This window comes from Thunnus albacares, chromosome 2 (assembly GCF_914725855.1).
Source record: "Thunnus albacares chromosome 2, fThuAlb1.1, whole genome shotgun sequence".
NCBI classification, from domain to species: Eukaryota; Metazoa; Chordata; class Actinopteri; order Scombriformes; family Scombridae; genus Thunnus; species Thunnus albacares.
Window position 1 is genome coordinate 36,630,364 of NC_058107.1, and position 12,554 is coordinate 36,642,917.

The window sequence follows — 12,554 nt, forward strand, 5'->3', positions numbered from 1 at the left end:
CGTTTCTCTGTGCGTTACAGTCACCTGCAGTGGACCAGTGTGAAACCACCGGCAGGATTATGTATCACATCACCTGCCTGCCAAGTCACAAAGACCACAAGGTTCCTTTAACTTCCTTATTCTAGACATGAATTCACTTCATCTCACTCATTTGAAATCTCAGAACAGGTGAAACAAACCTTTTCTCATTTTGTGTACAAAGCACATGTTAAATTTAAAGATGCTTCATATATTTATGCTGTTTATGTTTTTAAATGATGATCAGTGACTACATTTTAAACATGAAGACATTCTTTGCCTGATTTCCAGATGTTTATTTCTTCTATTAAAGTTTGTTAATGACACCTGACTGCTCTGTAATTAGAGTATTGTTAATTAAAGGTGTGGTTGCTGGTTTGTCTCAGTGCTGTTTGGTAATGAACAATGAATGAAGCTGAGGTAGAGGAGCACACAGCGGTACAGTAACATACAGTATTCAAGCTTGTGTGTGTCTTTCTTTAACCTACCAGCTTGTATAAGACTGATTTTTGAAAGTATGAACCCTTTGAACTAAAGTCGACTTTCTCTTTGAAAGTGAAGCCATGTGCGCTGCATGTAAAAAGGCAATAATAGTGTCCCAGTCAAATCAATTATACATAATGGACCTCTAGTAAAAATCCAACATGGCTATGATTATAAAAGTATCTATTTTACATTTTGATCTATTTCCACTTGTTTAATTTTCTGACCCATTAATTCAACAGATATCAGATTTACAGACACGGCAGAGAGGTTTTTATCTTCATCATTAACGACATTATCTTGACTTAAATTGTTATAAAAATGTTTTTCCTTCCATACAGCAGGTTTGTATTTATAAGATTCATTGATTGAGTTCTGCTGTCTTCTGTTTCCTTCACTGACAGATCACACAACGCAGAGCAGTCGTATAAAAAAAAAAAAAAAAAGAGAAATAAGCACTGTGACAGCGCCGCTCAGCTCCCAATAGTAAATGTGCTCTGTCAGCTTTCTCCGCACTAATAAACGGTCAAAACTTTCAACGTCTCTTCCACTTAAAGGACAGAGAGTCACAGTCCTGCCGTCTCCAGTGAGGAGTTTTGACGTCACGTTCATCCTTTTGTGGGCACAATCAGCAGATAACGATGCCATGGAAAACCCAAATACAGTTAGTGGCAAAATGTCTCTAATTTAAAGCAGAGCTGCTGTCTTTCAGTTCCTACAAAAGAAGTGTAATCTAATTTTATTTAATTTGGATGTGAACAAACTTTTTTCACTGCAGGGTGGAACAAAAGCAAATCCTCCGGTTTTTGTTTACTCTCTGCCAGTGTGTGCGTGTTGTTGCGTAATGTGTCTGTGTGTGTGTGTGTGTGTGTGTGTGTGTGTGTGTTTTGGACAGCTGTACTTTTGAGGACCAAATGTCTTCACATGAACAGAGAATAAATCATCTCAAACACTATGAGTTTCTGTTAGCTGAAGCTTAGGAATGATGTCTCCCTGATAGATGACTGGATGACTGGCTGATAGCATTTAGCATACATTATGACCAGCTGAAAGAAGGATTCATCTATTTTAAGCCATGTCAACGTAGCAAAATTAGATTTAAGCTTATTTTGATCTTTAGACGTCTAGTTTGTGAAGTTAAAATGTTACATGATCTCGCAGCTTTGCGAGCTAACGATTTATTTATGTAGAAGTTTCTGACTTGGCCACAATGTTTTTAATGCTACGATAGACAGAGCCAGACAGAAATGCACACCGCTGCACTAATTACCTCCACATTAGCTTTAATCTGCAGGCCATCTGAAAGAAAACACGGATGTAGAAAATGTTCTCAAGTTAGATGGAGGAATAAAGAGTCACAGAAAAACTGTCTTGACAAAGTCTCACCGCTCACCTGAGAAGCAAAGAAACACTGAGAGATGTTTGTACTAAAAACCGCAGCAAGTTTGGATTTTATTTCTGCATTTTTTTACTATATTAGTGCAGCTGAGGCTGATAGAAATTCAGATATTAGTTTTAGAAGTATCCTGTCGTGAACTTTTGTGCTGGATGAGTTTGACCTGCTGGTGTCGCTGGATGTAAAGTTAAAGCATCACTACAGTCATTAAGATTCATCCTCTGAGGATGATGAACTCAATCCATCCAGTGATTGTCAAGATATTTTACTCTGAGCTTACAATCGACAGAGACGACCATCACTTCAGCTTTATCACAAACTTTTGTTGAAAATGCAAAGAGTTTTGTTGGTAAAGTGCTGGGAAAACAGGTCCTCATAAACATAGTAATACATGAGTGTGTGTGTGTGTGTGTGTGTGTGTGTGTGTGTGTGTGCAGAGGCTGCCACAGTCCTGTCATGATGAACGATGTCATGTAAAAGAGTAGTTCCATCTGTAAAACAAACCAGTTTGTGGCCAAACGTCTCTAATTTGCAATCAGCACGATCTCATTTCACTGCGACTCTGTGAAAGACGAGCTCCTAATTCAATTCATTTCAATTTAGATTCCTCAGATTAAAACTCCTTCTTCATGTTTTGTTTTTTTGTTTTTTGGGTTTTTTTTTTTTTTTTTTTTTTTTTGTTGCTCCGTAATTGAGTAAGAAGAAAAATGTTAGTTTTTTTTTTTGTTTTGTGTTTTTTTTTTTATATTCGCCCCGCGGGGAGTTTTCTCTGTCAAATCCAGAGAATATCCAGTTTGAATGGAAAAGATATAAACAGGCTGACTGAGCAGTAAACTGGAGGAGATGTAAACAAAAATGAATTTCGTGACAGAGAGAAAGAGAAGACAGAAGAGTAAAAGACAAACAAGAAGAAAAGACAAAGTTCAGATGGAGGAAGAGAAAGACGGCTGGAGAAACGGAAAAAAAAAAACACAAAATGACACAGTTTAGACTTCTGTAGAGCGGCGATGATAAAACCATTCATCAATGAGTTGATCAGGAGGAAATGAATTACCAACTGTTTTACTGACTGATCAATTGTTTTGAGTCATTTTCTAGCTGGTTGCAGCTTCTTAAATGTGAATATTTTCTGGTTTCCTTCAGTCTTTTATGACAGTTAATTAAATATCTAAACAAGACATTTTATAGATCAAATAACTAATAACTAATCGAAAATAATCAGCAGATTAATTGATAGTGAAAATAAACGTCAGCTGCAGCTCTAGACTTATCAATCAACATAAATAACATCAAACATTTATTTCCATGTTTACGTTTTTAAAGCCGTTCACAACTAGAGATAAGAGCTGCAAGTCTTATCTTCTATGATTCTGAATCAATTATACAGATGATCCAAAGATCAATCATTTTCATGATTAGTTATTTTGTACAGCAGGCGTCGGGGAGCGTTTTGGATTTATCAGCTTAATCATTCACTTTGCGAGAGGAAAGAAGTAAAGAGGTTTGAGCCAAGTCTGGTCTGGTGAGACAGTAACTCCGTCGACAGTCTGTTTCATTTCAGAAGGCCTGCTGCTGGTACGGAGATGTGAATAATGAGTGGTTTCACTGGTGCTGGTGTTGCGGCGGAGGCTGTTCTCCACGGCTGGAGACACAGAGTCAGTAAGAGCACAGCGGAGCGCTACGCTTTTCTTCTTTTCTCCTCCTCTTTACTCCCAACACACACACACACACACACACCGACTTCTGTTTTTATTTAAAAAAATATTTAACCAGTGATGCTGGTCAGTAAATGACTTTAATTTATTTTCTCTCATACGAGCAGAGGACTGAAATATGCATACTTTCACATATTTTTCTCTGACTTTTTCTGTTTGTCAGACAGTCAGTGAGTTTAATCAGGAACAGTGAGCTTGACTGTCAGCTTTGTTTCATATTAAGAGTTTAGAGGACAGAGGACATGAGTCAGTGGTGTGGCACACAGTGAAAAGAACCTGAAAATAATTCCCACTTTTCTATTTATTGAATCAGGAATTGATTCTGACAACAAGAACTGGAATCCAATGGTGAGATTTCCAAAGATCCCCTCCTCAAGGCTGTTTTACAGCCCAATATAAAGAAACTGAAGGCTGATTTTTTGGATAAATCCTTTTTTTTTTTTAAATTCTGTTGATTTTTCTTGGCAGTTCAGAATAACAGTAAATGGATTCTGGCTCATCTAAAATAATTTTTTCCAACAGATTCTGGGATGAAAGCGTTTAGTTTAATGGGGTTTACAGAGTATAATAATTATGACTCCAGTAAAGACAATCATATAAAATGTTGATGTAAAAATGAAAAGATGTAAAACAAGTTTAGCTTTAACTTGTCAAACCAAACAAGAACTAGACGAAGATCAAGTAAAGACTTCAAGCTCATAAATGTGTGTTTTCCTGTGTAGAAGAAGAAGAACTTGACTTATAACTGTTGTTTCTCTGTGCTGATGTTGCATCAGGGTGAGAAACAGGGAAGACAACACATCACAATAAGACTTCTTCCTGTCTTGTTTTGGCTGGCTTGGTTGGTCAGACAAATAAATCAGACAGCAGCATATTTGTAAAAAATGCTGCGTTTACTGTGTTGTTTTTGTGACAGACTGAAGGCTTTCTTCCAGTCACGCAGTTTAAATAATGTCTGTAATAAAAATGAGACCCACGTCCAAAGAAAATGATTGTTTTTGTTCTTCCTGTGGACAGACAGGTTGCAGAACAGAGTGTTTGGCTTATGTTTGGATGTTTGGAGCATTTAGATGTTACAATCACGTTAACATCAGCTGATGATTAGAAGCATTCAGCAGCTGAGGGAACTGAACCCGTCACCACTTTAAACACTACTCTGCTAGTGTAAATGCTTCACTTTCCCCGCTCAAGGACACTTCACTCAGACGTACTGAACAGCTGCTCTGTGTTCTGAGACTTGAACTTGTAACCTGATGGAGGTTAAAGAGGACTTATTATCCTTATTTTCAGTCATGGATATAATGTTATAATATCAGATGTTCATATTAAATGTGGCCAAAGTGTCAAATAATGAGCTTCACTGAACATCATGAACATCATCATCACTGTGGCTGTTTCTATTTGTACTGTTCCTCCCTGTGTTATTTCCAACTGCTTAACAAAGAGCTACAAATGTCCAGATGTTGTTGTGTTAACTGGTTTTAGCACCACTAATGGAGCTCCACTAATTAGGTGAGGAACACGTTTCATTTCCTGTACAATCTTTACGATAAAAGTCTCTCATTATTTAGTCATTTAAAAGCTTTTAATTTGAAGCAGTAAAGCAGGAAATGTTGGGTTTGCATCAGCGGCAACTTAATAAGACGATGATACGGCTGCTCCTCGGCAGTCTTCCCGAAGGCTGGCCAATCAGAACAGAGCAAGCTCATCAGGAAGGGGGTGCTAAAACAGCCTGTTAAAGACAGAGGCTGAACTGAGGGGCTACATAAGATAAATAAGGAGTTTATTGAACTGTGAATCATGCAAAGCTACTCTAGTGGAGTCCCAGAATAAAAAATACAGAGCTGGAAATGAACATAATAAGTCCTCTTTAAGAAAAGAAAATGTACTGCTGATGTCTTGTTTAGTCCCTCAAAATCAAGGCTCATATAAAATAAATCAAGCATAAAGGAGACAAAGAAAAAGAAAATTAAGAATGAAGGAAATGTCAGCAGTGTTTTCTCACAGTTTTCGTCCTGAGCGATGCACTGCAGCGGGATGCCGAAGAAGGAAGTGTAGGAGTCGTTGTACCAAACCAGCAGCTCTGTTCCTCTGGGGATATCCATACACGCTCTGTAGAAGATACAGGACCTGCGATACACAAACACAGACACAAACACATTTATTTTGAAATGCGCAGCACAAATAAGATTTTACCATTATTATCTTATAAAGAACAAGTCAGCATCCTGAAAATATCTGAAAAGAAAACCCAAATGTCCTGACGTTGATTCAGTGTGAAGATTGATATGGATCCAGATCAGAGGCCGAGATTAAAAACCTCTGGCCAGTGTCCTGGCAGCAACACTGAGTACAAACAAAATACCAGATACCAGATAACAAGAATAAGAAAAAAATACATTAGAATATCAGAGTGAAACACTGCAGTTATAAATCATGAATACAATTTCTAATAGTCATATAAAATATTACATCATAGAGGAAAAACCTAAAGAAGACTCCTTAAAAACGACCCAATAGTTGTCTAGAACTCTAGAAAGAGTTGTCTAAAACAACAACAACTGAAGGAGACCATCCAGCCCGTCCTCAAAAAACAGCCTATAGTTATGTTTGAGTGACAGACGCCATCTGTTAATAATTATGACCCAGAGAAGTGATGACGTCTATATAAATTTGACAAATATATATATTCCGAGGAGGCGAGTTGGATGGCTAGATAGATAGATGACAAAAAGTGGACTTGGCTGCAGGAGACGGCTGTTCACTTTCTGTTTCCAACTGTGAGTCAGGACAGTTTTTTAAAAACCATAGCTACGATTGTTGTAGTGTTTTACTGTTGCCATGACGACGAACGATGCCTAACTTACAGGAAGTAGTAACTTTAACTCACCCAAACCATGATCTTTCCCTAACCAAGTGGTTTTTGTGCCTAAACCTGACCAGACCTTATCCACAGCGTTGTGACATCATAAAACATCATTATTTTTGAAAAGTGATGTGTAACAGTTTTGGAAAGCACCGATAGAGGCGGCATATTAGAAAATGCTCCTATGTGTTGTTCTGGAGTGCATGGTACAACTGCACTATGTGGCTGTTTCATTATCAGGATGTGTTGGACCATCACATCTAGTTTCTAAAATTCCCCAAAACATTGTCAGCCAGCCGGGAGAGCAGACAGATTAAGATAAGATAAACTTAAACCAAACATACTTAATTACATATATACCTTACATTATTCATACAAAACTAAACAAAACACACAGCAAAACAAAGCAACCGCACAACACCACAATAAGACCGGTGCCATTGATAAAAAACACTACAGCTTATAAAACCAAGATTGCGCAGCAATGATTTAAATTCATAAATAAAAAACAAATTTTGCAATTTCAAATCAAGTTGCAGAAGGTTTCAGGCAGAGAGCAGCAAACATAAAAGCTCTTTTTACCTAATGCAGTGCAGACTTTGGGAATCACGAGCATAACTATTAACACACTTTTGTTGAAAGAACTTACATAAATAAGGTGGTTGTGACGTAAGAAAGGCTTTATAGATAAATATAATCCAGTGCTTTAAAGAGGACCGGCTGACCCGGCACTATATACTGCTATAGAGGGCTCCTTGTCAGACATCTTTTATCACCAGGATCGATTTTAGAGAGCCCAGACCATCCTCTCTTTGAGGCATTTGATGTTCTCTCTTCAGGTCAGAGGTACAGGTTTCCCTGGACAAAGTGTGATAGATTTAAATTTTCCTTTGTCCATAGTGCAATACGCAAGCTTAACTTACACAAAAGGTAATATTTACCTTGCACCGTGGCACTTTATCTTATCCAATCCTATAAAAAAATCCATCTTTTTACAGATTTTATTGTTGTACTGTTATGTGTGTACTATCCTATACAAAATCCACTCTTTCATTGATTTGATTGTTGTACTGTTTGTGTGTATTGTCATTGTTTATCTGCACTCTGCTGCGAGCCAAACTTCCCCCAGAGGGACAATAAAGTACTGAACTGAACTGAACTGAACTCAACAGCTAACTTCATGAGTATCTGGCCAGTAGGTGTTTGGATAGCTCACTCTTGACCAAAGTGCTGAACAGACCGACTGTCTGACATTATCATCATCCTTTACCTCTGACGGGATGAAAACAAACAGCTGACTAACAGTCCTGGAGACGGGACAGTGTGACGTCTCAGTGACTCTGTCCAGGTCTGATTTTGGAAATGACTCCCATCCGATAACAGCAAGATTTCACATCTGACCATACCCAAATGATTTATGGGAGATATCTGGTGTCTCTCACTCTCTTAAGACCAACTAATTACTATGATGTTGTTCAAACACGCAGCCAGTGAGCTGACGGTTCCTGGTTCACACCACCGCTAAAACAACACCTTGTCCACCCAAAAACATCATTCTAACAACATGAGCAAACTCCACGTTCAAAACCACATTTTCATATCCAGCCCAAACTATTTTAAAACACTTTCCCACATGTTTTTCTCCCATTTGGGCGGCAGGGTGTCAGACAGACTAGAATGTGACTGAGAGGTCACAGGTTCAACTCCCACATGGCTCCAATGTTTTCCTGCCAAAGTGCCTTCGAGCCAGAAAACAAATTGCTTTTCACTTGAGATAACCACTTAAAGTGAAAAGAAATGATATTAAATTTGTATCATAACTGTCTTTTAATGATATTATAATTCAAAGCACATTGAGTGAAACTTGACTCCACTTCACTAAATGCTTCTTCATGCAGTCAAAAGCCCCATTAAACCATCGGGCTGTTAAACAAGACCAAAACCTTTCAAATCTTTTCAAAGTGTTCAGTCAGGGGATGCACAGACATGAACAACCATACTGGTGCTTTATAATATTTTAAGCCTGTTAACTACAAAACTACAGATTGATTTTCTTCTCTAAAGGCAGCTGATTTGTTGCAGTTCATTTCTTTAAAAATCTACTCGGCTTGAAACTTTCTGCAGATAGATAATCCATAACAACATTTAGTAAACTTCAATTTTACTGACACTAATGAGAAAAGAGAATTTTGATGAATAATTAAAGGAAATAAAGACAGACATATTAAAGAGAACATAAAGAAAAGTAGAGAGAGGAGGAGAGAGGTTTCATGTCAGCTGTGACATGATGTTTATTTAATGAAGTGAAGACAAGAAAATAAAAAGAAAGACAGAAAGCAAAGGAGAAAAATGAAGTGAAAGGTGCAGAAAACAACTAAGACAAGGAGAGGAAGAGATATAGTATGCAGACTCTTAGAGAAAAAATATTTAACAGGCTGTCACTTACAGAGGGTGGACAAAATAACAGAAACACTGGTCAGTAAAGTTTTCCAGTCTAAGTTTAATTAGTGTTTTTGTTGAGACGGTCAGAGCTGCTCACTTGTCATTCTTGAGCGTCATCAAACTAGAGTTTACAGTCGGGATAATGGTGGAAGAAGTACAAAATACCATTATAACAATGTGAAAATACTCAATGACAAGTAGAAGTCCTGCGTTAAAAATGTTCAAAATAAAATTAAATATGTATTATCAACGAATACTTTAAGTATAAAGAGTAAAGTACTCCTAATGCAGAAGTCCGAGCACAGTCAGACCCGACCTGAATAGACCCGAGGATAATTAGACCCGATCCAAAATGCTGTCGACCCGGCAGCAGTATGATGTGCTATTAATTAATTTGATCAATTAACAAGCAGCTGCTGTGGGAAAGAACATACTTCAAAGACAATTTATATAAATTATTGAAAGTCCTACGTTTTATATTTATTTTATTTTAGTTTTCCACCTCCTGTACCAACAATAAAAGTCTGTAGCCAACTGGGTGACAGACAGACAAAAGACTGTGTTAAATTCATTTAACAGCATAAATATTTTACACTAGGCCTTCTGATTTTCCTAAAATAAGAAGCTCAGCCTCAGTTGCTTGTCAGAACTTTTTTATCATCTTTGTCGACCATCTGCATAAAACAGGACCCGACAGCTGATGTACTGGCTAGTTTCACCTCCTTGTTCTCCCTTTCTTTTAACTTGCCACATGATACCACATACTGGACATAGTGACATACAGACCCAAGACCCTAACCAACATGATTAGCAGAATTTGGACCCAGTCCGACCTCTACTTTATATCAATTAAAGGGGACCTATTATGCTCATTTCCAGCTCTATTTTTCTATTTTTGGACTCCACTAGAGTAGCTTTGTATGATTCACAGTTCAAAAAACTAAAATTTTATCTCATACTGGCCCTTTATGTAGCCCCTCAGTTCAATTGTCTCTGACAGGAGGTCTTAGCTCCTGTCTCTTTAAGGCCCCCCTTCCAATGAGCCCACTCTGTTCTGATTGGCTACCTTACCAGAAGCTTGCCGTGGTGCAGCCATATCAGAGTCTTGTTAAGTTACTGCTGATGAAAACCCAATATTTCCTGCTTTACTACTTCAAAATAAAAGCTTGAAATGAAACGTGTTCCTCACTGAATTAGCAGAGCTTTGTTAGCAGCGCTAAAAACAAGATATGGAGATATTTGGAGCTCTTTGTTGAGTGGATTAGTTAGATATAATGCAGGGAGAAATAGTACAAGCAAGCCACAGTGATGATGATGTTTGATGAAGAGCTGCAGATGACCAGCATACCTCCAATAGATAAATTACTTATTTTACTTTGCCCTGTTGTGTAAAGGAAAAGCCCTCACAATGTGCCAGCTCCACTCTAGTCATGGTTTGGAGTGACTACCCCCAAAACAATGGAAAAACACCATAATGAGCAGAGCAGTGAAATCTGTCACAAGCAGACGTCGACCCGAGGTGAAAGTAGAAAAAAATGTTGGGAACTGAGCCTTCAGAGCAGTCTGAAGCTGGGGCTTTTCACTCACAAGGCTTATTTCTACATACGTTTACCTCATTATTTGACACTTTTAATATGAACGTCCGGCATTGTAACATTAGATATCTAACTATGAAGGAAGGACTCGCACGAACATAGTGCAGGATGCCTCAGGCACGTTTTGAGCAGGCACTGCTGTTCATCTGGTCAACTTCAGTTCATCTCAAAACTGTAGTCTGTGTTTAGGGAACATTGGTAAATTGTTTTGAACAGGCACTGCACTAGTAAGACTGAAAATAAGGAAAAGCATAACAGGTCCCCTTGTACCGCGGCTCTTTCTGAGTCACCGTCCTCTGACACTTGTTTGTCTTGCCTTGCTTGTAAGTGGCTTTGGATAAAAGCGTCTGTACAAGAACTTGGGTACTAAGTTACATTCCACCACTGTGTAAGAATTGTGTAATTTCCTACAGAAACTCTTTTTGTGTTTAGCCCGAGGGCTTTCCACTTGTTACATTGGAAAAAGCTTCTGAAAGTGATTTTTTTTGGCATGAGAATGAGCCACAAGCTCATAATTAATAAGAGCGAGTGAAAATACTGATAAAGATCCAGAAATATTTGAGGAGAGCAGTTGAGCCTGACAAGTTAAACTGAGTCTGCTGAAGATCTGTGTGAGAGAGTGTGTGTGTTTTATTAATTCTTTCCACACCGGGGGAGGGGTGGGGTGGTGTTGGACCCATGTGAAAACACAGCCAGGAGGGACCAGGCTATAAATCAAACATACCCGATGACCTCCCAGGATAAAAAGAGAGAGAGAGGGGCCCACAAACATGCAGCAGCTTGTATGTATTTAAAACAAATCTATGTGTTTAATACGTACAAGCCGCTACATTCAGGCGGGGCTGTGCTATAAATCAAACACATCCAACGGGCTCTCAGGTATGAAAAATAGAGACCCCTGCTGCCTTACAGCGGCATGGTTAGGTTTAAAATCCGTCTGGCCGATCAGCGGGACGCAGTATCGTCAGCTCTCTGATCTTTCACTTCTTTGTTTTCATACAAAGTAAGAACAGTTTTACAATCAGCTTTTAAATGATAACATACGTACGGACAATGCAAGGTTATAAATCAAACATACCCAAATACATTACAAGGTATAATAATATGTCTACAAGCGTACAAACATGTTTATCTAAAAACCCATGCTGACAAAGCATCACAAAGCCAGTCCACAAATTCCACTTTGTTCGGAGTGTTCTGGCTCGACTCAGTGGGCATTTTCTGGAGTTTGTGGTGTCTGCAACCAAAATTACTTTACAAGCAATTAGATCATTCTTTAAAGGTGCAGTGTGTAGAATTTAGTGGCATCTAGCAGAGCAGACTTGGCAGAAATGGAATATAATATTCATAAGTATGTTTTACTTACGGAGCCTGCTGTGTTGCACCGCCATGTTTCTACAGTAGCTCAGAACGGACAAACCAAACAATGGCTCTAGAGAGGGCCTTTCAAGTTTCACAGCCACCATAGGTTCCCCTACACACTTGGAAGGGGGGGGGGGGGGGGGGGGTATTCAGTTTGTTGCAATCTGCAACCTCACCACTAGATGCCACTAAATTGTACATACTGGTCCTTTAACATATCAATGCTGCAAAAACCTGCAACAACTGGTGATTCAAACTTTTATCAAGGGAGGTCACCAGAAGAAAAAAAAAAACAATGGAGAAAGGTCTTTGGTCCATTTTTCAGTGTTTAAAACGGATCTTTGAACTATTTCTCTGCCTTAACATATTGGTCTAATTCAAAATCACTGGAGAAGAGGCCCTGAGACTAATTTGTAACCTAAAAGAGAAGGAAATAAACCAGAGTGCAATGCAGCTTCATGACAGGCTGGCGTCTGAATAAGGGCTTTTGAGTAACAACTGGAACAACAGGAAACTTGCTCTTTGATGTCATTATCTGTACTGTCTAAGTCTAGACGTCTTTCTTGAGGTCTTAAGTTGCACTTCAACAGAAGAGGCAGTAACCTGACTGTCTTTGGAAGGGGATATTTCTATGAAAACCTTTATGTGCATCAACAGGGAATTGAACTACTGTCATG

At 38.5% G+C, this 12,554-nt stretch overlaps 1 protein-coding gene across 10 annotated transcripts in view; it reads right to left on the reverse strand.

Annotated features, from left to right (window-relative positions):
- The window catches only part of prdm6 (PR domain containing 6), a 132,877-nt gene that overhangs the window by 42,892 nt on the left and 77,431 nt on the right, over nucleotides 1–12,554 (reverse strand). For all 10 annotated transcript variants that reach the window (XR_006398791.1, XR_006398792.1, XM_044333253.1 and 7 more), the window contains one exon: nucleotides 5,618–5,742. Coding sequence is in view for 8 of the 10 variants with exons in the window: in XM_044333253.1 (XP_044189188.1) it covers nucleotides 5,618–5,742 (125 nt within the window). In the remaining 2 variants the exon portion in view is untranslated. The remainder of the gene's footprint in view (nucleotides 1–5,617; nucleotides 5,743–12,554) is intronic.